This window comes from Lepisosteus oculatus, chromosome 27 (genome assembly GCF_040954835.1).
Source record: "Lepisosteus oculatus isolate fLepOcu1 chromosome 27, fLepOcu1.hap2, whole genome shotgun sequence".
In the NCBI taxonomy this organism is placed as follows: domain Eukaryota; kingdom Metazoa; phylum Chordata; class Actinopteri; order Semionotiformes; family Lepisosteidae; genus Lepisosteus; species Lepisosteus oculatus.
The window spans coordinates 7,054,145-7,082,105 of record NC_090722.1 but is presented as its reverse complement, the minus strand read 5'-3'; the positions used below and the strand labels follow the sequence as shown (position 1 = coordinate 7,082,105).

Below are 27,961 nucleotides of genomic sequence, written 5' to 3'. Positions count from 1 at the left end.
AATATCCCTATTTTTTTTTCCTAACCGCAGCTCCCCCGCACGCCCTCCTGCTGAGACGAAGGCGGACCACCTTAAAGAAAGTATTTATCGGCTGAAGGACAAGAACTCCGGAGCCAGAGTTGGGACTGAAACTCCGACGCGCCGCGGTGCTCCCTCCCGGCGCGCAGAGGAGAGGAGGGCGAGATTCCGAGCAGGACAGAGGCGAGGAGCCGCCGAGAGCCGAGAGCCGAGAGCCGAGGACGGGCCAGCGGACGGAGCAGGAGGCGCACTCGGAGAAGAGGAGAGGCTGTTTCCTCGCTCTGCGCGAGAGGGGCCAGCAGACAGGGCGAGAGCCATGAGGGAGACGCGTGGACGGGGAGGCTGCAGGTAGGGGGGGCGCTGCAGGACTTTGGGGGATCCGCTCTGGGAACCGCAGGGGAGCCACTGCGCGCTGCTTGACTGAGTGAGTGACTGTCTGACACACTGACTGAGAGACTGACACACTGACTGACACACTGACTGAGACTGACACACTGACTGAGAGACAGACACACTGACTGAGAGACTGACTGAGAGACTGACACACTGACTGACACACTGACTGAGAGACAGACACACTGACTGACACACTGACTGAGAGACAGACACACTGACTGACACACTGACTGAGAGGCAGACACACTGACTGAGAGACAGACACACTGACTGACACACTGACTGAGAGACAGATACACTGACTGACACACTGACTGAGAGACAGACACACTGACTGAGAGACAGACACACTGACTGACACACTGACTGAGACTGACACACTGACTGAGAGACAGACACACTGACTGAGAGACTGACTGAGAGACAGACACACTGACTGACACACTGACTGAGACTGACACACTGACTGAGAGACAGACACACTGACTGACACACTGACTGAGACTGACACACTGACTGAGAGACAGACACACTGACTGACACACTGACTGAGACTGACACACTGACTGAGAGACAGACACACTGAGTGACACACTGACTGAGACTGACACACTGACTGACACACTGACTGAGACTGACACACTGACTGAGAGACAGACACACTGACTGACACACTGACTGAGACTGACACACTGACTGAGAGACAGACACACTGACTGACACACTGACTGAGACTGACACACTGACTGAGAGACAGACACACTGACTGACACACTGACTGAGACTGACACACTGACTGAGAGACAGACACACTGACTGACACACTGACTGAGACTGACACACTGACTGAGAGACAGACACACTGAGTGACACACTGACTGAGACTGACACACTGACTGACACACTGACTGAGACTGACACACTGACTGAGAGACAGACACACTGACTGACACACTGACTGAGACTGACACACTGACTGAGAGACAGACACACTGACTGACACACTGACTGAGACTGACACACTGACTGAGAGACAGACACACTGACTGAGAGACAGACACACTGACTGACACACTGACTGAGACTGACACACTGACTGAGAGACAGACACACTGACTGACACACTGACTGAGAGACAGACACACTGACTGACACACTGACTGAGAGGCAGACACACTGACTGAGAGACAGACACACTGACTGACACACTGACTGAGAGACAGATACACTGACTGACACACTGACTGAGAGACAGACACACTGACTGAGAGACAGACACACTGACTGACACACTGACTGAGACTGACACACTGACTGAGAGACAGACACACTGACTGAGAGACTGACTGAGAGACAGACACACTGACTGACACACTGACTGAGACTGACACACTGACTGAGAGACAGACACACTGACTGACACACTGACTGAGACTGACACACTGACTGAGAGACAGACACACTGACTGACACACTGACTGAGAGACAGACACACTGACTGACACACTGACTGAGAGGCAGACACACTGACTGAGAGACAGACACACTGACTGACACACTGACTGAGAGACAGATACACTGACTGACACACTGACTGAGAGACAGACACACTGACTGAGAGACAGACACACTGACTGACACACTGACTGAGACTGACACACTGACTGAGAGACAGACACACTGACTGAGAGACTGACTGAGAGACAGACACACTGACTGACACACTGACTGAGACTGACACACTGACTGAGAGACAGACACACTGACTGACACACTGACTGAGACTGACACACTGACTGAGAGACAGACACACTGACTGACACACTGACTGAGACTGACACACTGACTGAGAGACAGACACACTGAGTGACACACTGACTGAGACTGACACACTGACTGACACACTGACTGAGACTGACACACTGACTGAGAGACAGACACACTGACTGACACACTGACTGAGACTGACACACTGACTGAGAGACAGACACACTGACTGACACACTGACTGAGACTGACACACTGACTGAGAGACAGACACACTGACTGAGAGACAGACACACTGACTGACACACTGACTGAGACTGACACACTGACTGAGAGACAGACACACTGACTGACACACTGACTGAGAGGCAGACACACTGACTGAGAGACAGACACACTGACTGACACACTGACTGAGAGACAGATACACTGACTGACACACTGACTGAGAGACAGACACACTGACTGAGAGACAGACACACTGACTGACACACTGACTGAGACTGACACACTGACTGAGAGACAGACACACTGACTGAGAGACTGACTGAGAGACAGACACACTGACTGACACACTGACTGAGACTGACACACTGACTGAGAGACAGACACACTGACTGACACACTGACTGAGACTGACACACTGACTGAGAGACAGACACACTGACTGACACACTGACTGAGACTGACACACTGACTGAGAGACAGACACACTGACTGACACACTGACTGAGACTGACACACTGACTGACACACTGACTGAGACTGACACACTGACTGAGAGACAGACACACTGACTGACACACTGACTGAGACTGACACACTGACTGAGAGACAGACACACTGACTGACACACTGACTGAGACTGACACACTGACTGAGAGACAGACACACTGACTGAGAGACAGACACACTGACTGACACACTGACTGAGACTGACACACTGACTGAGAGACAGACACACTGACTGACACACTGACTGAGACTGACACACTGACTGAGAGACAGACACACTGACTGACACACTGACTGAGACTGACACACTGACTGAGAGACAGACACACTGACTGACACACTGACTGAGACTGACACACTGACTGACACACTGACTGAGAGACAGACACACCGACTGACACACTGACTGAGAGACAGACACACTGACTGAGACACACTGACTGACACACTGACTGAGAGACAGAAAGACAGATTGCAAACCTGTCCCACTAACAGCTTAGCGCGCACTGCTGAAGCAGCAAGGAAACGAGGGGGGACCCCAAAACTGCAGAGAGTTAGAGTACAACTCCAGGGGCAGATAGCAGGAGGTCCTGACTGTAGCTGGAGTGGATCTGGAATAGGGACAGTTGTGTGTGTATTTGTGTACATGCAGTGTGAGCACGTTTCTCACAATAAGCGACAGACTTGCAGGACAGGTACACCCCAACAAAGGGAGAGACCCATGAGTGTGTGTGTGTGTGTCAGTGTGTATCGGAGTGTGAGTGTGTTTGTCAGTGTGTGTGTGCATATATATACAGTATATGAGAGTGTGTCAGTGCATGTCATTGTGTGTGTTAACTGTTTGTGTCATTGAGTATGTCAGTGTGTGTGTGTATAGGAGTCTGTGTGTGAGGTGTCAGTGTAAGTGTTTGACTGGAAACAGGCTTAGAGCTCTGTTTCAGACTGCTGAGTCTGCTGAAGGGCTCTGAGCTCACTGGTCCAGCGTGGTCAGTCATGAGGACCCATCAGCCCTGCGCTGAGTCTGCTGAAGGGCTCTGAGCTCACTGGTCCAGTGTGGTCAGTCATGAGGACCCATCAGCCCTGCGCTGAGTCTGCTGAAGGGCTCTGAGCTCACTGGTCCAGCGTGGTCAGTCATGAGGACCCATCAGCCCTGCGCTGAGTCTGCTGAAGGGCTCTGAGCTCACTGGTCCAGCGTGGTCAGTCATGAGGACCCATCAGCCCTGCGCTGAGTCTGCTGAAGGGCTCTGAGCTCACTGGTCCAGTGTGGTCAGTCATGAGGACCCATCAGCCCTGCGCTGAGTCTGCTGAAGGGCTCTGAGCTCACTGGTCCAGCGTGGTCAGTCATGAGGACCCATCAGCCCTGCGCTGAGTCTGCTGAAGGGCTCTGAGCTCACTGGTCCAGTGTGGTCAGTCATGAGGACCCATCAGCCCTGCGCTGAGTCTGCTGAAGGGCTCTGAGCTCACTGGTCCAGTGTGGTCAACACTAGGTTTTTCTCACTACATCACGCCTTTCCCAGGAACCCAGTGTCTCGCAGCCGGCGTGTTCCCAGTGTCTGTGGAGCGCCGAGCTGCTGTGTCACAGCCCCCCTGTTCCGTAATTCCCCCTTCCTTTTCTGGGAAAGCACTGCCCCGGCGGACGGGAAGCAGCCAGGAATCACGGAGTTTCTCTTGTGCAACCTGGGCTAGTCTGGACCCGTGAAGAGGGACAGGCCGTAGGACGACACCACCTCCACACGGAAGGAAGTCCGTACAGCAATCTGATCCACTCCAGGTTTTACAGAGCTGTCAGTCAGACTCCCAGTGCACAGCAGTCTGATCCACTCCAGGTTTTACAGAGCTGTCAGTCAGACTCCCAGTGCACAGCAGTCTGATCCACTCCAGGTGTTACAGTGCTGTCAGTCAGACTCCCAGTGCACAGCAGTCTGATCCACTCCGGGATTTACAGTGCTGTCAGTCAGACTCCCAGTGCACAGCAGTCTGATCCACTCCAGGATTTACAGTGCTGTCAGTCAGACTCCCAGTGCACAGCAGTCTGATCCACTCCAGGTTTTACAGAGCTGTCAGTCAGACTCCCAGTGCACAGCAGTCTGATCCACTCCAGGTTTTACAGTGCTGTCAGTCAGACTCCCAGTGCACAGCAGTCTGATCCGCTCCAGGTTTTACTACCACCCTGTTACCTGTGCAGAGTAAACAAGCGCCGCCAGCGGTGTGGCGTTCCCCGGGTGTGCCAGTCTGTGAGTCAGTGTGCCGGTGTGTAGTAACTGCTCTCTGCCCCCAGGCTGTGTCTGCTGTCTGTGGTGCTCAGCCTCCTCTTCGCCGGCGTGCAGCTCTCCCAGCCCGAGCCCGAGGTGGGTTGTTAACCTTTAACTGCCTGCTCCGTCTGCGCCGCCGAACGCCCACAATCCCCCTGCAGGCTCTCCCTCTCCGCCCCTGCGTCCCCTCTGTCTTCCACCGTGTCGCCCTGCAGTGCCACAGCCTTCCAGCAGGGGGCACTGTGCCCGACTTCACCGCGCTGTGTTTTCTGCTCCGCAGGCTCCAGGCAGAGCGTCCCGGCAGGCTCCCGCAAGCGAGGGGCCGGTGGGGCCCTTGCAGGGGGTGTGGGGCCCCTGGGGCGCCTGGACGCCCTGCTCTCGTAGCTGCGGGTTTGGGATCTCGGAGAGGAGGAGGCAGTGTCTGCTGCCAGTCGCAGACCCCTCACAGACCTGGGGACCCTTTCCCCTCCACCCGGCTGCCCCCCCCAGCCTCAGGGAGCAGGGCGGCGTCATTTCGGCACTGCGCCCCAATTACGCCCCGCTCCGAGAGTTGAGGAAACCCCCGAGCGACCCCTCTCTCTACGTGGGACCCCCCGACAGCAGCAGGCAGCCCCATCACCTGCACTCTCCTCATTCAGCCAATCAGGAGCCAGGGCTGTCTCTCTACAGCACCGGTCCAGACCCGGTACACCAGCCACCCCTGACCTATCAGGAGCCTCAGTTCCACCAGCCCGATTTCTCCCCGGCCAATCAGGAGATGGTCTCCCTCTACCGCCAGCCCTTCTCCTCCTCCTCCAATGGCTACAGCCAATCAGGGAGGACAGCACATCGGCCAGCCAATCAGGGAAGAGGGAGAGGAGGTGGTGGTGGAGGAGGCGGGAACAGGAGGTCTGTACCGACCAGTCAGGACGCGGGTTCATCTAGGAGGTAAGAGGAATCAGACAGACAGATTGTTATCTCTTCTTTCTGCTTTTTCTCATTGAACGAACAGTAAACGCCTGGTTTACCGGGAATTTGCTTTTACAAACTTTGGATCTGCTAAAGGGGAGTTTTGTCTGTCAAATCGGGAATACTATACTTTCCCCCTCCATAAAGGCATAATGACACAAGGTAAAATTAAATACTAAATAGGTTTAAAATGGGGTAGGTTCATCGCTTTCTGCTTCATTGGTGATGTTTTTGTTTCGTAGGCTTTCATGAATTTAATACTGTATATTTAGCACACATGAAGTGCAGAGTTTGTAGGCTCATGATAGAACGGGCACAGAAACAATCGTCATTGGTGGGTTTGATTGAAATTGTTAAAAAATAAGATCCTGAGTGTATATATGCAGTGTGGATGTACAGTATGTATTTTACTGAAATAATAGTGTTTTTCCGGCTCGTGGTTTAATGGACGTTCGGCAGTAATGGACAGCCCAGGCTCTCTGTCAGTCTGTGGAGGCTCACTGTGTCGTGCTTGTCAGCGAGTTGAGATTCATCCATTTCCTGAGTAGATGCTTCAGTAAGAGGAGTGTGAAAAGTGTAAGACATTCAGAAAAGCCGAGAGGAGCCCCCTTATCTCCTTATCTCTGCCCAATTCACTCCAGAGGAGCCCCTTATCAACACTGCGATAGTGACTAACACACACTCACTGACACAGTGAGATAGAGACTGACACACTGACACAGTCACTGACACAGAGATAGTGGCTGACACACTGACACAGTGAGATAGTGACCAACACACTGACACAGTCACTGACACAGAGATAGTGACTGACACAGTCACTGACACAGAGATAGTGACTGACACACTGACACAGTGACTGACACAGTGAGATAGTGACTGACACACTGACACAGTGAGATAGAGACTGACACACTCACTGACACAGTGAGATAGTGACTCACTGGCACAGTGAGATAGTGACTCACTGACACAGTGAGATAGTGACTCACTGGCACAGTGAGATAGTGACTCACTGGCACAGTGAGATAGTGACTCACTGACACAGTGAGATAGTGACTCACTGACACAGTGAGACAGTGACTCACTGACACAGTGAGATAGTGACTCACTGACACAGTGAGATAGTGACTGACATGCTGACACAGTGAGATAGTGACTGACATGCTGACACAGTGAGATAGTGACTGACACACACACTGACACAGTCAGGTAGTGACTGACACAGTCACTGACACAGTGAGATAGAGGCTGACACACTGAGACAGTGACTGACACAGTGAGACAGTGACTGACACAGTGAGATAGTGACTGACACACACACTGACACAGTCAGGTAGTGACTGACACACTGACACAGTGAGATAGAGACTGACACACACACTGACACAGTGAGATAGTGACTGACACACTGACAAAGTCACTGACACAGAGCCATTCGCACCTTGCTGCGTTGGCACACTGACTATAACGCAGCGAGTGTGTGCGCTCAGACCCAGCCGATGGCGATGCTGGCGCAGGGAGGGGTGCCCGTGGGCTGTGAGCCAGCAGGAAACCCAGGACGCTGGTAAAGCTGTGTCATCGAGGCGTGACGCCCTCCTGTGCGGGTCACGGAGCCCCCCGTCACGCGCTTTCCTTCCTCTGCACTCTGCCTGTGAGAAAGCAGACCCTCCCAGGAGCGAACACGCCCTGGGCTCAGGCGGGGGCCTGGAGGGGGCAGCTAGTTGAGATATTTTAATACAGGGAAGGGTGAGGGATTAGGCCTCTCCCTGTGTCTCTGTGATAATCAGCGTTGGTACAGTTTGTCTCTGTACTGTGGTCACCAGAAACTGTACTGCCTGTCTGTCTCTGTACTGTGGTCACCAGAAACACAGTACTGCCTGTCTCTCTCAGTACTGTGGTCACCAGAGTCTGTACTGCCTGTCTCTCTCTGTACTGTGGTCACCAGAGTCTGTACTGCCTGTCTCTCTCTGTACTGTGGTCTCCAGAGTCTGTACTGCCTGTCTGTCTCTGTACTGTGGTCTCCAGAGTCTGTACTGCCTGTCTCTCTCAGTACTGTGTTCTCCAGAGTCTGTACTGCCTGTCTGTCTCAGTACTGTGGTCACCAGAGTCTGTACTGTCTGTCTCTCTCAGTTCTGTGGTCTCCAGACTCTCCTATCTGTCATTGGCTCCAAGTACTGTGGTCTCTAGAAGATGCTGGTGGTCTGTGCTCCCCAGTGCGGTAATTGGTAATTACAGTGTGGGAATTGTGGGCTGACACCAGTGGTGGTTACAGCATATATCCTGCTGTGTTTCAGGGCCATTAATGGCCTCCAACACATTGCAGCTCAGTATCGCTTACTAGGACTACCAGAGTTTAAGATTGCTTTATTAGATAATCTTCTGCTTTCACCACAGTGTTAGTGTACTGGAGTGTCCAGTCAGTGTGTCTGTATGAACCCCTCTCTCTCAGTGCAGTGTTAATGTACTGGAGTGTCCAGTCAGTCAGTGTGTCTGTATGAACCCCTCTCTCTCAGTGCAGTGTTAATGTACTGGAGTGTCCAGTCAGTGTGTCTGTATGAACCCCTCTCTCTCAGTGCAGTGTTAATGTACTGGAGTGTCCAGTCAGTCAGTGTGTCTGTATGAACCCCTCTCTCTCAGTGCAGTGTTAATGTACTGGAGTGTCCAGTCAGTCAGTGTGTCTGTATGAACCCCTCTCTCTCAGTGCAGTGTTAATGTACTGGAGTGTCCAGTCAGTGTGTCTGTATGAACCCCTCTCTCTCAGTGCAGTGTTAATGTACTGGAGTGTCCAGTCAGTCAGTGTGTCTGTATGAACCCCTCTCTCTCAGTGCAGTGTTAATGTACTGGAGTGTCCAGTCAGTCAGTGTGTCTGTATGAACCCCTCTCTCTCAGTGCAGTGTTAATGTACTGGAGTGTCCAGTCAGTCAGTGTGTCTGTATGAACCCCTCTCTCTCAGTGCAGTGTTAATGTACTGGAGTGTCCAGTCAGTCAGTGTGTCTGTATGAACCCCTCTCTCTCAGTGCAGTGTTAATGTACTGGAGTGTCCAGTCAGTGTGTCTGTATGAACCCCTCTCTCTCAGTGCAGTGTTAATGTACTGGAGTGTCCAGTCAGTCAGTGTGTCTGTATGAACCCCTCTCTCTCAGTGCAGTGTTAATGTACTGGAGTGTCCAGTCAGTCAGTGTGTCTGTATTAACCCCCCTCTCTCTCTCTCTCTATTCCAGGTCATTTTCCTCCTCCGTCCTGCCTGGTCAGTTTGGTTACGGCCGAGTTCCCTTCTCCCTCCCTCTCCTCCGGCCCGCCCGCCGAGCCCGGCACAGTGCCCACATGGCCGGGGGCAACAGCACCCGGGCCCCTGAAACTGCCCCGCAGGAGGGAGCAGAGCACACGGGGCAGGACGGGGCAGCTGTGACCGCCAGGACCCCAGGGGGGCGCGAGGGGCAGGGGCAGGGGGCAGAGAGAGGCGGGGACAGAGGGGAGCAACAGCACCCTCAGCCAGACCGACGGACTGCAGGGGGCGCCACGGGTCTACCGAGGGGGCCCGGACCTCTCCCAGACCGGGGCCCGGAGGCTGGGGGGGGTCTCCAAAGAGAGCCCCCAGATGGAGGGGTGTCCCAGGCTGGGGGGGCGCAGATCCAGGGCTCCTGGGAGGGTCCGGGGCGGACTTTGACGGACACGCGGTCCCGATCGCCCCCGCAGAGCCGGAACAGTGAGGCCGGGACCCCCGCCCGGGCCCCGCCGGACTGGGAGCGCCCCCGGAGCTGGATGCGGGAGCATGGAGCACCCCCACATCCCCACCCCCGCCCCCGTCTGCGTTCCCGTCCCCAGAGAGAGCCCCCGTACACCCTGAACCCCGGCCTCTCGCGCCCGCTGCCACTGGCTGGACCCCACGTCTGGCCCCTGCGGTCCCAGGAGCCACCGCCTGCGGAGAGCGAGGGCAGGGGGGGCCCCCGGGGGCTGCCGCACCCCCACACACCCCCCCCCAGCTCCACCCTCCCACTCCATAGCTGCCCGGGAAAGGAGAGAGAGCTCCGCCCCTGCAGCCCCCAGGTAGGCCGGTCTGGCTGCCAATCACCCGTCCTGATCCAGCCCATTGGCTAATTGGATCATCGTTAGAAGTGAGGAGAGAGGAGTCTGTCAGCAATAAACACACACACAGTGGGACAGGAGACACAGTGAGGGAGGAGACAACAGAGAGTCTGTCAGCAATAAACACACACACAGTGGGACAGGAGACACAGTGAGGGAGGAGACAACAGAGAGTCTGTCAGCAATAAACACACACACAGTGGGACAGGAGACACAGTGAGGGAGGAGACAACAGAGAGTCTAACAGTAATAAACACACAATAAAATTGGGGGTTGTGTATGAGCCTGTGTTGGGGTGTGTGTTGAATTGTGTTGTGGTGGTTCTGACGAGGTGACAGAAGGGCAGTTGGGGTTGTGTATGAGGCTGTTCTAGGGTTTAATAATAATAATACTAATTGCTTACACTTATATAGCGCTTTTCTGGACACTCCACTCAAAGCGCGGACCCCCAGTGTGTGGCCCCACCTGGATGATGCACCAGTCCTCTCACACACACCAGCTCTCAGTGGAGAGGAGAGCAGAGTGGTGAAGCCAGTTCAGAGAGGGGGGTTATTAGGAGGCCATGATTGGTAAGGGCCAATGGGAACTTCGGCCAGGACACCAGGGTTACACCCCTACTCTTTTGGAGAAAGATTTTTAATGACCACAGAGAGTCAGGACCTCAGTTTTATGTCTCACCCGGACGGCGCCTGTTTACAGTATAGTGTCCCCGTCTCTATACTGGGGCATTAGGACCCACACAGACCGTAGGGTTGTGTTGTGGTGGTTCTGACCAGGTGAGAGGAAGGGGTTGGGGTTGTGTGTGAGTCTGTGTCTGGGTGTGTTGTGGTGTGTGGTGTCAGGAGGAGGGGGTTGGCTTGTCTATGAGCCCGTGTTGTGTTGTGATGTGGTGTTGTGTCAGGAGGAGGGGGTTGGCTTGTCTATGAGCCTGTGTTGTGTTGTGGTGTGTTGTGTTGTGTCAAGAGGAGGGAGTTGCTTGTCTACGAGCCTGTGTTGTGTTGTGGTGTGTCGTGTCAGGAGGAGGGGGTTGCTTGTCTACGAGCCCGTGTTGTGTTGTGTTGTGTTGTGTTGTGGTGTGGTGTGGTGTGGTGTGGTGTGTTGTGGTGTGGTGTGGTGTGTCATGTCAGGAGGAGGGGGTTGCTTGTCTACGAGCCCGTGTTGTGTTGTGTTGTGTTGTGTTGTGGTGTGGTGTGGTGTCAGGAGGAAGGGGGTTGCTAGTCTATGAGCCTGTGTTGTGTTGTGGTGTGTCGTGTCAGGAGGAGGGGGTTGCTTGTCTACGAGCCCGTGTTGTGTTGTGTTGTGTTGTGTTGTGTTGTGTTGTGGTGTGTTGTGTTGTGTCAAGAGGAGGGAGTTGCTTGTCTACGAGCCTGTGTTGTGTTGTGGTGTGTCGTGTCAGGAGGAGGGGGTTGCTTGTCTACGAGCCCGTGTTGTGTTGTGGTGTGGTGTGGTGTGGTGTGGTGTGGTGTGGTGTCAGGAGGAGGGGGGTTGCTAGTCTATGAGCCTGTGTTGTGGTGTCTTGCGGTGTGTCGGCCTGTCGGCCTGTGTTGCGGGGGCTCTGACCAGGTGAGAGGAGGCTGATGGGAGGAGTCCTCAGCGAGCACTTGAAAGCAGGGCTCTGAAAGGAGCCAGTGTGTTGCAGGGGACCCCTGGGGGGGTGCGGTGCAGCAGTGAATGAGCCCATTGAGAAACACAGTGACCCCCCCTGTAGCTAAGTCAATATTGACCAGGTTCCTACATGGGGCACATCTGCACCTTAATCTCTCAGGCTCTGGCCTGCTGTGAGCAGTGTGTGCTTCTGTGTCTGTGTATGAGTGTGTGCGTGCCTGGGTGTATCTTGGCGTGACAGTGCTGTCGGTAGTGTAAACACAGTGACCCTGTGACCCTGACAGAGGAATGAGAGATTGTCACATTGCTGAGACACTGTAAACAGTGAGGGGCCTCCCAGAGCGAGAGGGGGAGAGAGCCCAGCGAGATCAGGGTAAAAGTACAGTACAGCGCAGTGAAGCCCAGCGAGAGCAGGGTAAAAGTACAGTACAGCGCAGTACAGCCCAGCGAGATCAGGGTAAAAGTACAGTAAAGCGCAGTAAAGACCAGTGAGATCAGGGTAAAAGCACAGTCCAGCGCAGTAAAGCCCAGTGACATCAGGGTAAAAGCACAGTGCAATTCAAATAACTTACAGTGAGATGGTTGTTTCTCAGTCAAGTTCAATTAGACTGGACCAGCGATCTCTGGACTGTAGGGTTACAGTGTGACCCAGACTGGACCAGTGATCTCTGGACTGTAGGGTTACAGTGTGACCCAGACTGGACCAGTGATCTCTGGACTGTAGGGTTACAGTGTGACCCAGACTGGACCAGTGATCTCTGGACTGTAGGGTTACAGTGTGACCCAGACTGGACCAGCAATCTCTGGACTGTAGGGTTACAGTGTGACCCAGACTGGACCAGTGATCTCTGGACTGTAGGGTTACAGTGTGACCCGGCCCAGACTGGACCAGTGATCTCTGGACTGTAGGGTTACAGTGTGACCCAGACTGGACCAGTGATCTCTGGACTGTAGGGTTACAGTGTGACCCAGACTGGACCAGTGATCTCTGGACTGTAGGGTCAGAGTATGACCTGGCCCAGACTGGACCGGTGATCTCTGGGCTGTAGGGTGACAATACGACAGTGACGGTACAATAGCCTGATTCCCTGCCCCTCCTCTGTCTGTGTTCCCCCTCTCTCTTGTTTGTGGGCACGGCCGGTGACATCGCAGCGCCCTCAGAGCTGTCCTGGCACAGCTGTATGACAACACGAGGGGCAGGTGTGGGGCAGTGCTCCTGGGTCTCCGCCCTGAGTTTCCCACTGTCCAGTGCAGGGAGACTCCGGTAGCCGCGGTGCTGGGGGCGATAGCTGGGCTTTGACGGATTCTTGCTGTTGTTTCTCTCTCTTTCTCCGTCTCTCCTGCTGCTTCACTGCAATCCCTCCAGCCGTGTCCAGAGGGCGCTGTGGATCCCCGGGCAGAGCAGTGTGCCCAGTATAATGGACACAACTTCATGGGCCGACACTACAGCTGGGAGCCATTCATGGAGGGTAAGAGAGACACACTGACTGGACACTCCAGTACATTAACACTGCACTGAGAGAGAGGGGTTCATACAGACACACTGACTGACTGGACACTCCAGTACATGAACACTGCACTGAGATAGAGGGGTTCATACAGACACACTGACTGGACACTCCAGTACATGAACACTGCACTGAGAGAGAGGGGTTCATACAGACACACTGACTGGACACTCCAGTACATTAACACTGCACTGAGAGAGAGGGGTTCATACAGACACACTGACTGACTGGACACTCCAGTACATTAACACTGCACTGAGAGAGAGGGGTTCATATAGACACACTGACTGACTGGACACTCCAGTACATTAACACTGCACTGAGAGAGAGGGGTTCATACAGACACACTGACTGGACACTCCAGTACATTAACACTACACTGAGAGAGAGGGGTTCATACAGACACACTGACTGGACACTCCAGTACATTAACACTGCACTGAGAGAGAGGGGTTCATACAGACACACTGACTGACTGGACACTCCAGTACATTAACACTGCACTGAGAGAGAGGGGTTCATACAGACACACTGACTGGACACTCCAGTACATTAACACTGCACTGAGAGAGAGGGGTTCATACAGACACACTGACTGACTGGACACTCCAGTACATTAACACTGCACTGAGAGAGAGGGGTTCATACAGACACACTGACTGACTGGACACTCCAGTACATTAACACTGCACTGAGAGAGAGGGGTTCATACAGACACACTGACTGGACACTCCAGTACATTAACACTGCACTGAGAGAGAGGGGTTCATACAGACACACTGACTGGACACTCCAGTACATGAACACTGCACTGAGAGAGAGAGGGGTTCATACAGACACACTGACTGACTGGACACTCCAGTACATTAACACTGCACTGAGAGAGAGGGGTTCATACAGACACACTGACTGGACACTCCAGTACATTAACACTGCACTGAGAGAGAGGGGTTCATACAGACACACTGACTGGACACTCCAGTACATTAACACTGCACTGAGAGAGAGGGGTTCATACAGACACACTGACTGACTGGACACTCCAGTCCATTAACACTGCACTGAGAGAGAGAGAGAGGGGTTAAGAGAGATATAACTGACTAGACTCTCCTGTTAACAGTTCACTGAAATCTTGTCGTCCGTCTCTTGCCCCTCCCCAGTTCTCCCAGCCCTCGCTCTGTGCAGTCCCCTGTTGTGGCCCTGCCGCGCCCCTCCTCCCCTCCTCCCCCTCCTGTCTCTCCCCAAATCTGTTCATCTCCCGGCCCCTGGCCAAGTGTTCCCACCCAGTCTCCCTGTCTCCGGGCGGATGTGGAGTGATATCATCTCTCTGGGGCAGGGAGCAGGGATTAGTCACCGGCCTCTGCTCAAGCCCCTGCCCCCTGCTGGTGGAGGGGGGCATTGCTAGGCTCTCCCTCAAGGCCTCCCGGCTACCCTATGAAATGCAAGATAACCCCCACCCACTCCTTGGCCCGCGGAGACGCTCAAACCCGAGATCAGGCCCCAGATCGCTGCTGTCCACCTGTGGCCCCCAGCCCAGCCACACACACACACACACACACACACACACACACACACGCACAGCTCAGCTCAGCTCCAGGCAGACAGCGCGTGTGTCTGCAGGGTGTCTATCATGCAGTGCTCTCTGTCTGGGCAGGAGTCTCTCGGAGAGAGAGGGGAGGGAGTGAGAGATTCCTCTGTCTCTGTCTCTGTGTGTCTCCCTGTGTCTCGTCTGCAGGGTGTCTATAACAGAGGGGACACAGTGAGAGATTCCTCTGCGTCTCTCTATCTCTGTATCTCTGTTTCTCTCTGTACACTTGACTCTCTTTCTGCCTCTCTGTTTCTTTCAACTCTAAAGAGCTTTATTGGCATGACCGATGGACAGTTTTGCCAAAGCAATAATTATCAGTTAAACATATAAAGACTTTTACAGCAATGAGATAATATTAGTATTTGTGAGCCTTTCTCTTTGCAGCTGTTGAGTTTCCTTCACCAGTAGGACTGGGAGCTGTTTTGATTCTGGCAGGAGTGGGAATCCTGGGATTTGATTTGTTATTTTGGGGAAGAATGTTCTTCTAATCCCAAAGTATTTCTCACTGTGCAGCAGAAAGTGCATCTCTGTCTCTACATCTCCCTGCTGGCAGTGGGAGCACAGCCTGTCCTCTCTGGACTGCCAGGTCTGCCTGTGTCCAGTTTTTACAACCAGGATTTGGTCACTGAGCCTGTCCTCTCTGGACAGACAGGTCTGCCTGTGTCCAGTTTTTATGACCAGGCTGTGGTCACTGTGCCTGTCCTCTCTGGACAGCCAGGTCTGCATGCGTCCAGTTTTTATGACCAGGCTGTGGTCACTGAACCTATCCTCTCTGGACAGCCAGGTCTGCCTGTGTCCAGTTTATATTACCAGGCTGAGGTCACTGAACCTGTCCTCCCTGAACAGCCAGGTCTGCCTGTGTCCAGTTTATATTACCAGGCTGAGGTCACTGAGCCTGTCCTCCCTGGACAGTAAGGTCTGCCTGTGTCCAGTTTCTGTGGCCAGGCTATGGTCAGCGAGCCTGTCCTCTGTATGCAGCCAGCTCTGCTGCCTCTCTCTGCCTGTGATCTGGAATCTGTGCATGGTGCAGTCAGAGCCAGCTTTCAGCACTCCTCTATCAGTTTCTTTCTTCGTCTCTCTGTATCTTTCTCCCTGTCTCTCTTGCTCTGCAGCTCTGTTTTTTCCAGTCTCTGTCCTCAGCAGCTGGCTAGGGGTAACTTCACTCTGCTCGTGCTGCCCAGGGACGCACATGAAACGCAGCAGTCAGAAAGTATAGGTTCTGTAGAGACATTTACAGGAATCTCACAGGACTGAACACACTTTAGAACCCAGGCCAGAGAGTGTCTGTCTGCAGGAAGAAGGCCTTGTTATTCACAGTGGTGACTTCCTTGTTCTTACAGCCCACTACTGTAACCTCTGACCTTTGACCTTGGGGCCTGCCCCCTCGCCCTACGTCCCCTTGTAACAGATAGGTGTGGGTGGTCAACAACTTCTACTACAGACAGACCCAGTAACCGACCGTGAACAGACACCTCTCGTCCCCTCCCTCTGTCCTCTCTCATCCCTCTCTCTCGGCGGGTGGGGGGGGTGTCTTAGACAGGACAGCTCTAACACAAACACACAGACCTCACAGGAGTCGAGTGTATATCCGCGTGTTTATTTTATCTTTATACATGGCAAGCGTCTTCGCTATTAACGTTTTGGAACAGCTCTTGTCCTGGAGGGATGGTTTGTCTGCGGGTCTTCCTTCCAGCTGGGCTCTTAAGGAGCTGAGCCAGCCAGTTCCTGACTGAACTGGACCACAATAACAGCTTCTCCCAGTTCTTCCAGTGCTGGTGCTGTAGAGAGACCTGGAAATCCTTCAGAGAAACATCTTCCAGGACCAGGACTGGACACCAGCCCTGTAGACACACAGAATCTCCAGTACACAAAGACACAAATACACTAACAGACTCACACTGAAACAAATACACATACAAATACAAATCAGAAATACACTTATGGACACAATTTGAAACAAATACACACTGACATCCATGGACTCACATTGAATATAGACAGAAATATATACACAGCTGACAGCAGACTCAGACTGCACTGTCAGGATGAAATGTGAAATATGGTTGATAAAAGAATTGACAATTTATGTCTCTCCCCCCTGTTGCTCTCTCCCCCATCTCTCTCTCCCTGTCTCTCTCTTCTCTCTCCCCTGTCTCTGCCTGTCTCTCTCTCTTCTCTCTTCTCTGTCTCTCTCCCCTGTCTATCTCTCCTCTCTTTCCCCCTGTCTCTCTCTGCCTGTCTCTCTCCCCACCTGCCTCTCTGTCTGTCTCTCTCCCCTGTCTATCTCTCCCCCTGTCTCTCTCTCCCCACCTGTCACTCTCTCCCGTCTCTCTCTGCCTGTCTCTCTCTCCTCTCTCCCCCCCTGTCTCTCTCCCCACCTGCCTCTCTGTCTGTCTCTCTCCCCTGTCTGTCTCTCCTCTCTTTCCCCCTGTCTCTCTCTGCCTGTCTCTCTCCCCCCCGTCTCTCTCCCCACCTGCCTCTCTGCCTGTCTCTCTCCCCACCTGCCTCTCTGTCTGTCTCTCTCCCCTGTCTATCTCTCCCCCTGTCTCTCTCTCCCCACCTGTCACTCTCTCCCGTCTCTCTCTGCCTGTCTCTCTCTCCTCTCTCTCCCCCTGTCTATCTCTCCCCACCTGTCTCTCTCCCCACCTGTCTCTCTCAGTGGGGGCAGGCCAGCAGTGTGAGCTGACCTGTCGGCCAGTGGGCTTGAGGTTCTACGTGAGACAGGCTGACAGAGTGAGGGACGGCACCCCTTGCCATAGCAACGGGACGGACATCTGCGTGGACGGGGCCTGCCTGGTCAGTGTCCAATGTCTCTGTCACTTCTGTCCCTCCACCCTGTAGTGTCCAGTGTCCAGTGTCTGTATTAGTCTGTCTGTGATGTGGTGCTGGAGTGATGGACAGTGTCCAGTGTCTGTATTAGTCTGTCTGTGATGTGGTGCTGGAGGGATGGACAGTGTCCAGTGTAAGAATGTCCACTGTCTCTCTCAGAGCCTGGGCTGTGATGGGGTCCTGGACTCCAGCCTGCGATGGGATGCTTGTGGGATCTGCGGGGGAGACAACTCCTCCTGCCGGCGTGTCTCAGGGACCTTCGCTAACTCCAGCATTCCCATCGGATACCACCGCTTCCTGGAGATCCCGGTCGGAGCCATGCGGATCAACATCACTGAGAGGCAGAGCAGCCCCAACTACCTGGGTGAGCAGAGGCAGATGAGTCACCCTGAGTCACCCTGAGTCACTCCGGGCTTCTCTGGGTCACTCCGGGCTTCTCTGGGTCACTCTGGGTCACTCTGGGTCACTCCAGGCTTCACTGGGTCACTCTGGGTCACTCCGGGCTTCTCTGGGTCACTCTGGGTCACTCTGGGCTTCTCTGGGTCACTCCAGGCTTCGCTGGGTCACTCTGGGTCACTCTGGGCTTCTCTGGGTCACTCCGGGCTTCTCTGGGTCACTCTGGGTCACTCTGGGTCACTCCAGGCTTCTCTGGGTCACTCTGGGCTGCTCTGGGTCACTCTGGGTCACTCCGGGCTTCTCTGGGTCACTCTGGGTCACTCTGGGTCACTCCAGGCTTCTCTGGGTCACTCTGGGCTGCTCTGGGTCACTCTGGGTCACTCCAGGCTTCTCTGGGTCACTCTGAGTCACTCTGGGTCACTCTGGGTCGCTCCAGGCTGCTCCGGGCCGCCCTTGGCGCTGGTGTCGGAGTGGACCCGACAGGCCCTAACGCTGCCCTCTCTCCCAGCTCTGCGCAGCGGCTCCGGGCAGCCCCTGGTCAATGGCCGCTGGGCCATCGACCCCCCGGGCCAGTACGAGGGGGGGGGCACCGTGTTCCAGTACCAGCGGGCAGCAGGGGGAGGAGGAGGGGAGAGCCTGACCGCCCCCGGCCCCACCACCACCGTGCTGCATGTGTATGTGAGTACCGGGGCGGGGCCACGGACTGGCCGAACTGGTCCCCTGAATCGATGGAGCTCATTGGCTGACTGGCTGTTCTGTCGCCCTGTGCTGCTCCCAGATTATCTTCCACAAGCAGAATCCTGGGATTGACTTCGACTTCCTGCTCCCAGTGGGAAGGGCAGAGAGACCCACCCCGCCGGCCCATCAGCCCCAGCCGGACTTCGGTGAGTCTGAAGCCCCTCCACCCGGCGCCCATACCCCACCCCGTGCGCAGTCCCCTCACCCCCTCCCCCTCTCGCTCCTCCAGGTGCCCTGACCCTGCAGGCTGCCCCAGCCGCCAGAGAGAGGGGCGGCGCGGGGAGGGGGGCGTTGCGGGGGGAGAGCCCCCGGTCCCGTGGCTCGGCGCCCCATCGGAACGTGCGAATCCCGCCCCGCACTGACGTCCCCCCCGACACGCAGCCGGAGTTCGTGTGGAGGAGGGGCCCGCTCACAGAGTGCTCTGCCTCCTGCGGGAAGGGTGAGTCTGCAGCCCTCTGGTGGACAATCTGGGAATCGCAGTCTTAATTATAGCCTCTCTGTGGCTGTTCTGTTGTTTTTACTGTCCCCTCTCTCTTCCCTCTCTGTCTGTCTTCTCTCTCTTTCCCGTTCTATCACTCTCTCTCTCTCTCACCTGCCTCTCTCTCCAGGTGGGCAGTACAGGGTGTATCACTCTCTCCTTTCACCTGTCTCTCTCTCCAGGTGTGCAGTACAGGGTGTATCACTCTCTCTCTTTCACCTGTCTCTCTCTCCAGGTGTGCAGTACAGGGTGTATCACTCTCTCCTTTCACCTGTCTCTCTCTCCAGGTGTGCAGTACAGGGTGTATCACTCTCTCTCTTTCACCTGTCTCTCTCTCCAGGTGTGCAGTACAGGGTGTATCACTCTCTCTCTCTCACCTGTCTCTCTCCAGGTGTGCAGTACAGGGTGTATCACTCTCTCTCTCTCACCTGTCTCTCTCCAGGTGTGCAGTACAGGGTGTATCACTCTCTCTCTCTCACCTGTCTCTCTCCAGGTGTGCAGTACAGGGTGTATCACTCTCTCTCTCTCACCTGTCTCTCTCCAGGTGTGCAGTACAGGGTGTACCAGTGTGTCTTCAGGAAGACTCAGGAGGAAGTTCCTGACAGGAAGTGTGACGCTGCTTCTAGACCCGTCCCCCAGGAGGAGTCCTGCAACGTGCAGCCTTGCCCGGCCTTGTGAGTCACATGAGCACATGGGCACCCTGTTCACTCTGTGTGTCTGCACCAGTGGGCACCCTGTTCACTCTGTGTGTCTGCACCAGTGGGCACCCTGTTCACTCTGTGTGTCTGCACCAGTGGGCACCCTGTTCACTCTGTGTGTCTGGACCAGTGGGCACCCTGTTCACTCTGTGTGTCTGCACCAGTAGGCACCCTGTTCACTCTGTGTCTCTGTGCCAGTGAGCACCCTGTTCACTCTGTGTGTCTGTGCCAGTGGGCACCCTGTTCACTCTGTGTGTCTGCACCAGTGGGCACCCTGTTCACTCTGTGTGTCTGCACCAGTGGGCACCCTGTTCACTCTGTGTGTCTGTGCCAGTGGGCACCCTGTTCACTCTGTGTGTCTGCACCAGTGGGCACCCTGTTCACTCTGTGTGTCTGTGCCAGTGGGCACCCTGTTCACTCTGTGTGTCTGCACCAGTGGGCACCCTGTTCACTCTGTGTGTCTGTGCCAGTGGGCACCCTGTTCACTCTGTGTGTCTGCGCCAGTGGGCACCCTGTTCACTCTGTGTGTCTGTGCCAGTGGGCACCCTGTTCACTCTGTGTGTCTGCACCAGTGGGCACCCTGTTCACTCTGTGTGTCTGCGCCAGTGAGCACTGTTAACACTGTGTGTCTCTGTGCCAGTGGGCACTGTTAACACTGTGTGTGACTGCACAAGTGAGCACTGTTAACACTGTGTGTCTGCGCCAGTGAGCACTGTTAACACTGTGTGTGTCTACACCAGTGAGCACTGTTAACACTGTGTGTCTACACCAGTGAGCACTGTTAACACTGTGTGTGTCTGCACCAGTGAGCACTGTTAACACTGTGTGTGACTGCACAAGTGAGCACTGTTAACACTGTGTGTGTCTGCACCAGTGAGCACTGTTAACACTGTGTGTGTCTACACTAGTGAGCACTGTTAACACTGTGTGTGACTGCACAAGTGAGCACTGTTAACACTGTGTGTCTGCGCCAGTGGGCACTGTTAACACTGTGTGTGTCTGCACCAGTGAGCACTGTTAACACTGTGTGTGTCTGCACCAGTGAGCACTGTTAACACTGTGTGTGTCTGCGCCAGTGAGCACTGTTAACACTGTGTGTGTCTACACTAGTGAGCACTGTTAACACTGTGTGTGTCTGCACCAGTGAGCACTGTTAACACTGTGTGTGTCTGCACCAGTGAGCACTGTTAACACTGTGTGTGTCTGCACCAGTGAGCACTGTTAACACTGTGTGTCTGCACCAGTGAGCACTGTTAACACTGTGTGTGTCTGCACCAGTGAGCACTGTTAACACTGTGTGTCTGCGCCAGTGAGCACTGTTAACACTGTGTGTGTCTGCACCAGTGAGCACTGTTAACACTGTGTGTGTCTACACCAGTGAGCACTGTTAACACTGTGTGTCTGCGCCAGTGGGCACTGTTAACACTGTGTGTGTCTACACCAGTGAGCACTGTTAACACTGTGTGTCTGCGCCAGTGGGCACTGTTAACACTGTGTGTCTCTGTGGCTGTGAGCACTGTTAACACTGTGTGTCTCTGTGCCAGTGAGCACTGTTAACACTGTGTGTCTCTGTGCCAGTGAGCACTGTTAACACTGTGTGTCTGCGCACACCTCTCTCTGTCAGCTGGGAGGCTGGGGAGTGGTCGGAGTGCAGTCGGTCCTGTGGGCCGGGCCTGCAGCACCGGCAGCTGCAGTGCCGCCAGAGCTATGCCAACCGCTCCACCATGGTGCACCCTCAGCGCTGCGCCGCGCTGTCCCGGCCCAACGCCACCCAGCCCTGCCAGCTGCGCGTCTGCAGCCAATGGGAGATCCGCACCAACTGGAGCTCTGTGAGTCCCTTCCACTGATAATGTATGAACCTCTCTCTCTCAGTGCAGTGTTAATGTACTGGAGTGTCCAGTCAGTGTGTCTGTATGAACCCCTCTCTCTCAGTGCAGTGTTAATGTACTGGAGTGTCCAGTCAGTCTGTCTGTATGAACCCCTCTCTCTCAGTGCAGTGTTAATGTACTGGAGTGTCCAGTCAGTGTGTCTGTATGAACCCCTCTCTCTCAGTGCAGTGTTAATGTACTGGAGTGTCCAGTCAGTCAGTGTGTCTGTATGAACCCCTCTCTCTCAGTGCAGTGTTAATGTACTGGAGTGTCCAGTCAGTCAGTGTGTCTGTATGAACCCCTCTCTCTCAGTGCAGTGTTAATGTACTGGAGTGTCCAGTCAGTGTGTCTGTATGAACCCCTCTCTCTCAGTGCAGTGTTAATGTACTGGAGTGTCCAGTCAGTCAGTGTGTCTGTATGAACCCCTCTCTCTCAGTGCAGTGTTAATGTACTGGAGTGTCCAGTCAGTGTGTCTGTATGAACCCCTCTCTCTCAGTGCAGTGTTAATGTACTGGAGTGTCCAGTCAGTCAGTGTGTCTGTATGAACCCCTCTCTCTCTGTCTCTTAGTGCTCAGTGATGTGTGGTGTGGGGAAGAGGACACGTAATGTTCGCTGCGTCAGCACCCAGGGGGCAGTAGTGAGTGACAGGGAGTGTAACACAAGGCTCCGCCCCCCGGGGAGCCAGGACTGTGACATGGGCCCCTGTGTCCTCAGCTGGTACCACACTGACTGGAGCCACTCGGTAAGACACAGTCCGGTACAGTACACCGGCACCACAGTACAGTATACTGGAACCACACTGCAGTCCAGTGTATTACAGTAGTTTACTATAGTATAGTGTGTTTCTTTTCAGTGAACTAGAACATATTGTATTACAGCATAGTGTTCTATAGTATAGTTCAGTGGTTGAAGTATAATGTATTACAGTGCAGTATAGTATAGTGTAGTATAGTGTTATAGCACAGTATTGTAAAGTATAGTGTATAATAGAACAGTGCTGTATAGTGTGTATTACAGTGCAGTGTAATTTAGAACAGTGTATTACAGCACAGTATTGTATAGTGTATTACAGAGTAGTGTTGTATAGTATAGTGTATTACTGAGAAGTGCTGTATAGTAGTGTATCATAGCACAGTATTGTATAGTATAGTGTATTACTGAGCAGTGCTGTATAGTAGTGTATCATAGCACAGTATTGTAAAGTATAGTGTATTGCAGAGCAGTGCTGTATAGTATAGTGTATTACAGTGCAGAGCTGTATAGTGTGTTACAGAGTAGTGTTGTATAGTATAGTGTACTACTGAGCAGTGCTGTATAGTATAGTGTATTATAGCATAGTATTGTAAAGTATAGTGTATTACAAAGCAGTGTTGTATAGTAGAGTGTATTACAGAGCAGTGCTGTATAGAATAGTGCAGTGCAGTGCAGTGCAGAGTATTACAGCACAGTGCTGTGAAGTATTACAGTATTATATATCACTGTGTACTGTGCAGTAACTCTCCCTCCCGCTCTGTCTCAGTGTTCGGCTGGCTGTGGCCCAGGGGTGCAGCGCCGGTCAGTGGTGTGTCTGTCCAGCGGAGGGGGGGCTGCAGACCCCGAGGGGGGCCAGACCTGCACTGGGGAGAGGCCAGCCGAGATGAGGGCCTGCAACGGAGGGCCCTGCCTGCCTGCCCTGCACTGGTACACGGGGCCCTGGGGTGAGGTGAGCAGGGGGCGCGGGTGTGCCTGTGTGTCTCTCCCAGCCCTCAGTGCCCCCGCGCTGTGATGTCGCTGTCTCTCTCTCTCTCTGTGTCGCAGTGCAGTGTGGCGTGTGGGAACGGGACGCAGCGCAGGGACATCATCTGTGTCCAGAGGCTGGGGAACGACATCAATGTGACCCACTCTAGGGATTGTGAGTCCCAGGAAAAGCCTCCCTCCATACAGAGCTGCAGTGCCGGGCCCTGCAAGCCACAGTGGTTCACCACTGACTGGAGCGCGGTGCGTACAGCCCCTCCTGTGATTGGCTGTCTCTCCCTCTGCCCTGCCTCTGATTGGCCGTTTCTCCTTCTCCCCGGTATCAGCTTTCCCCTGATTGGCTTTTTATCCTGTGCCCTATGTCAGCCCTTCCTCTGATTGGCTGTCTGTTCTTCTGCCCTCTGTCAGCCCTTCCTCTGATTGGCTGTTGACTCTTTCAGCCCTGTGTCAGCCCTTCCTCTGATTGGCTCTTGACTCTTTCAGCCCTGTGTCAGCCCTTCCTCTGATTGGCTGTTGACTCTTTCAGCCCTGTGTCAGCCCTTCCTCTGATTGGCTGTTGACTCTTTCAGCCCCGTGTCTGCCCTTATTCTGATTTTCCGTCACCTGATTGGCTGGTTGTCCCAAAGCCGTGTGTAAGCACTCTTACAGCCCGGCTCTGACTGCCTCTTTGTCACCTTCGCTTGCTCCAGTGCTCCAGGTCCTGCATGGGCGGGGTCCAGGTGAGGGAGGTGCGGTGTCTGACTGAGGACAGGAATCTGAGCCGAGACTGCGACCCCTCAGCCAGACCCCAGGAGCAGCAGCTGTGCAACCAGCAACCTTGCAATGCAGACCTGGGTAAATGTTGACTGCCTGCCTGTCCTACTGTCTGACTGTATCAGAGACGGCCTGTATCATTGACTGCCTGCCTGTATCACAGACTACCTGCCTGTCTCACTGCCTGACTGTCTCACAGACTACCTGCCTGTCTCACTGCCTGCCTGTATCACAGACCACCTGCCTGTCTCACTGCCTGACTGTCTCACAGACTACCTGCCTGTCTCACTGCCTGCTTGTATCACAGACTACCTGCCTGTCTCACTGCCTGACTGTCTCACAGACTACCTGCCTGTCTCACTGCCTGCCTGTATCACAGACTACCTGCCTGTCTCACTGCCTGCCTGTATCACAGACTCTCTGCCTACACTACACTGCCTGACTGTATCAAGGACTGCCTGTCTCACTGCCTGACTGTCTCACAGACTGCCTGACTGTATAATAGACTGCCTGCCTGTCTCACTGCCTGACTGTATGACCTGCCTGTGTCAGAGACAGCCTTCCTACATGTCAGTATGTTTAAATTACTGTTGCAAAAAGTGACTTCTTGCCTGACTGTTCCTCCCCCCTCTCACTCCTCTCACCCCTCTCTCTCCCTCCTCACTCCTCTCTCTCTCCCTCCTCATTCCCCTCGTTCCTCCCCTCTGCCCCCTCTCTCGCTCTCACTCAGATGAAAACTGCCAAGACAAGCATCACAACTGCCCCCTACTGGTCCAGGCGCGTATGTGCATCTACTCCTACTACAAAGCGGTGTGCTGTGCCTCCTGCACCCGCGCTGCCCAGAGGGCCAAACGCCACTGAGCGCAGAGCGGCGTGCCCCTCGCTCGCTGCTCGGGAGGGCGCGACGCAGACATGCCTCGCCAGGCCACGCCATCGTCATGGCGGCCCCTAGCAACAGCACGCCCGCTGCAGCCTGCCAGCCAGTGCGGCGCGGAGTGGAGCCCAGGGTCCTCGTTGGATGAGCGCCACACCGCAAGACCTTCTCCTACAGCTGGGCCTGTCTGCTCTCCTCCTCACGAGACCCCAGCCAGATCAAGAACAGAGCTCGTGACAGAGCCACGATCACAGTGTCCCAAGAGCACACCTGGGCCTGTCTGCTCTCCTCCTCACGAGACCCCAGCCAGATCAAGAACAGAGCTCGTGACACAGCCACGATCACAGTGTCCCAAGAGCACACCTGGGCCTGTCTGCTCTCCTCCTCACGAGACCCCAGCCAGATCAAGAACAGAGCTCGCGACACAGCCACGATCACAGTGTCCCAAGAGCACACCTGGGCCTGTCTGCTCTCCTCCTCACGAGACCCCAGCCAGATCAAGAACAGAGCTCGCGACACAGCCACGATCACAGTGTCCCAAGAGCACACCTGGGCCTGTCTGCTCTCCTCCTCACGAGACCCCAGCCAGATCAAGAACAGAGCTCGTGACACAGCCACGATCACAGTGTCCCAAGAGCACACCTGGGCCTGTCTGCTCTCCTCCTCACGAGACCCCAGCCAGATCAAGAACAGAGCTCATGACACAGCCACGATCACAGTGTCCCAAGAGCACACCTGGGCCTGTCTGCTCTCCTCCTCACGAGACCCCAGCCAGAATAAGAACAGAGCTCGTGACACAGCCACGATCACAGTGTCCCAAGAGCACACTGGGGCCTGTCTGCTCTCCTCCTCACGAGACCCCAGCCAGATCAAGAACAGAGCTCGTTACACAGCCACGATCACAGTGTCCCAAGAGCACACCCGGGCCTGTCCGCTCTCCTCCTCACGAGACCCCAGCCAGATCAAGAACAGAGCTCGTGACACAGCCACGATCACAGTGTCCCAAGAGCACACCTGGGCCTGTCTGCTCTCCTCCTCACGAGACCCCAGCCAGATCAAGAACAGAGCTCGTGACACAGCCACGATCACAGTGTCCCAAGAGCACACCCGGGCCTGTCCGCTCTCCTCCTCACGAGACCCCAGCCAGATCAAGAACAGAGCTCGTGACACAGCCACGATCACAGTGTCCCAAGAGCACACCTGGGCCTGTCTGCTCTCCTCCTCACGAGACCCCAGCCAGATCAAGAACAGAGCTCACGACACAGCGACGAACAGCAGACAGTGACACAAGAACACAGTGACATTAGAACACAAGGCAGTAGCATAACAACATAGTGACATAGGAACACCAAACAGTGACATTAGAACACAGGACAGTGACATGAGAAAATAATGAAATAGGAACACGACCTTAAAAACTTCCGGCATGAGACCAACAAGGGGAACTCCACCCTTCTCATTCTTATCCCAGCTGGGGCCTTAATTAAACTGCTAATTGCCCCCGTCAGGTGTCAGATTGGTCGTTGACTTTAAACAGCTCGAAACTCTCCAAGGTCTGAAGACCCGGACCTACATTTCCAAGCAGGTGCAGGGAGCAAAGGTAAGCCATGAAATCCTGAGCTGGAGCTAAACCTCAGGGGTCCAGGGAGTTCCTTAATCCCAGAACCTGGTCCGACTGTTTCCCGAGCGATCCCAATTCCCGGCATGGCTCTCTTGCTGTCTGTCGGGCAGGGAGGTCTGCCACCCGTGTCAGTTCACAAGCCATGTAGAAGCAGGAAATGGTGTCTGCGTGTGTAAAGTACAGAAATAGAACTAATATATACTGTATGTTATATATTCATGACCACGGACAGTAAATGTGAATATGGACACAGTCACATGTGTGTCTTGCGCGCACACACACACACTGACATCACAGCACACACCACCTGTACACACACTGCACACACACTCACTCACACTGTAGACACAACACTTGATTTTGCACATATGTACATTTATCACTTTACACCGTACACATACACTCACACTGTATACACACACTCACACTATTACACAAGCTGATCCATTCCAGGTTTTAGAATGTTGTCAGACTCCCAGTGCACAGCAGTCTGATCCACTCCAGGTTTTACAGAGCTATCAGTCAGACTCCCAGTGCACAGCAGTCTGATCCACTCCAGGTTTTACAGTGCTGTCAGTCAGACTCCCAGTGCACAGCAGTCTGATCCACTCCAGGTTTTACAGAGCTGTCAGTCAGACTCCCAGTGCACAGCAGTCTGATCCACTCCAGGTGTGACAGTGCTGTCAGTCAGACTCCCAGTGCACAGCAGTCTGATCCACTCCAGGTTTTACAGAGCTGTCAGTCAGACTCCCAGTGCACAGCAGTCTGATCCACTCCAGGTGTTACAGTGCTGTCAGTCAGACTCCCAGTGCACAGGATCAGAACGCTGTAAGACCCTCAGTGGATCAGAAGGCAGCTACAGAGCCCTGTGTGGTGTCTGAGGATGGTGGCAGCAACCCGGCTTGGTTGCTTAAAAGCCGCAGCCGTCCTCCTCCTCCACCCCAGGCTGCAGTCCCACCCCCGAGGAGCGGGCCTGTCCCGTCTGCACAGCTCACCCTGGGAACGTCCTACCCTGGCCTCGGCTCTCGCTGCCCCCTGGTGGCCGAGGTGGAAACCTGTGGCTTCGGA

General features: G+C 54.4%; 1 protein-coding gene across 1 annotated transcript; it reads left to right on the top strand.

Moving 5' to 3' along the window:
* On the top strand, positions 1–26,777 carry adamtsl4 (ADAMTS-like 4). Its single transcript, XM_069185464.1, has 17 exons — positions 1–366; positions 5,195–5,264; positions 5,449–6,095; positions 9,339–10,164; positions 13,175–13,277; positions 17,564–17,700; positions 17,893–18,097; positions 18,638–18,807; positions 18,908–19,013; positions 19,097–19,306; positions 19,890–20,019; positions 21,668–21,872; positions 22,480–22,653; positions 23,431–23,613; positions 23,709–23,888; positions 24,335–24,479; positions 25,129–26,777. Exons 1-17 carry the CDS (start codon positions 335–337, stop codon positions 25,257–25,259), a joined length of 3,654 nt encoding a protein of 1,217 aa, XP_069041565.1. The 5' UTR covers positions 1–334; the 3' UTR covers positions 25,260–26,777.
* Positions 26,778–27,961: the final 1,184 nt, after the last annotated feature.

Excerpts from the sequence above, each read along its gene's own strand:
- adamtsl4 (XM_069185464.1), top strand. The coding sequence starts at position 335 with ATGAGGGAGACGCGTGGACGGGGAGGCTGCAG. Across the intron at positions 18,808-18,907 it reads CCACCGTGCTGCATGTGTAT|ATTATCTTCCACAAGCAGAA; the intron begins GTGAGTACCGGG and ends TGCTGCTCCCAG. Across the intron at positions 22,654-23,430 it reads ACACTGACTGGAGCCACTCG|TGTTCGGCTGGCTGTGGCCC; the intron begins GTAAGACACAGT and ends GCTCTGTCTCAG.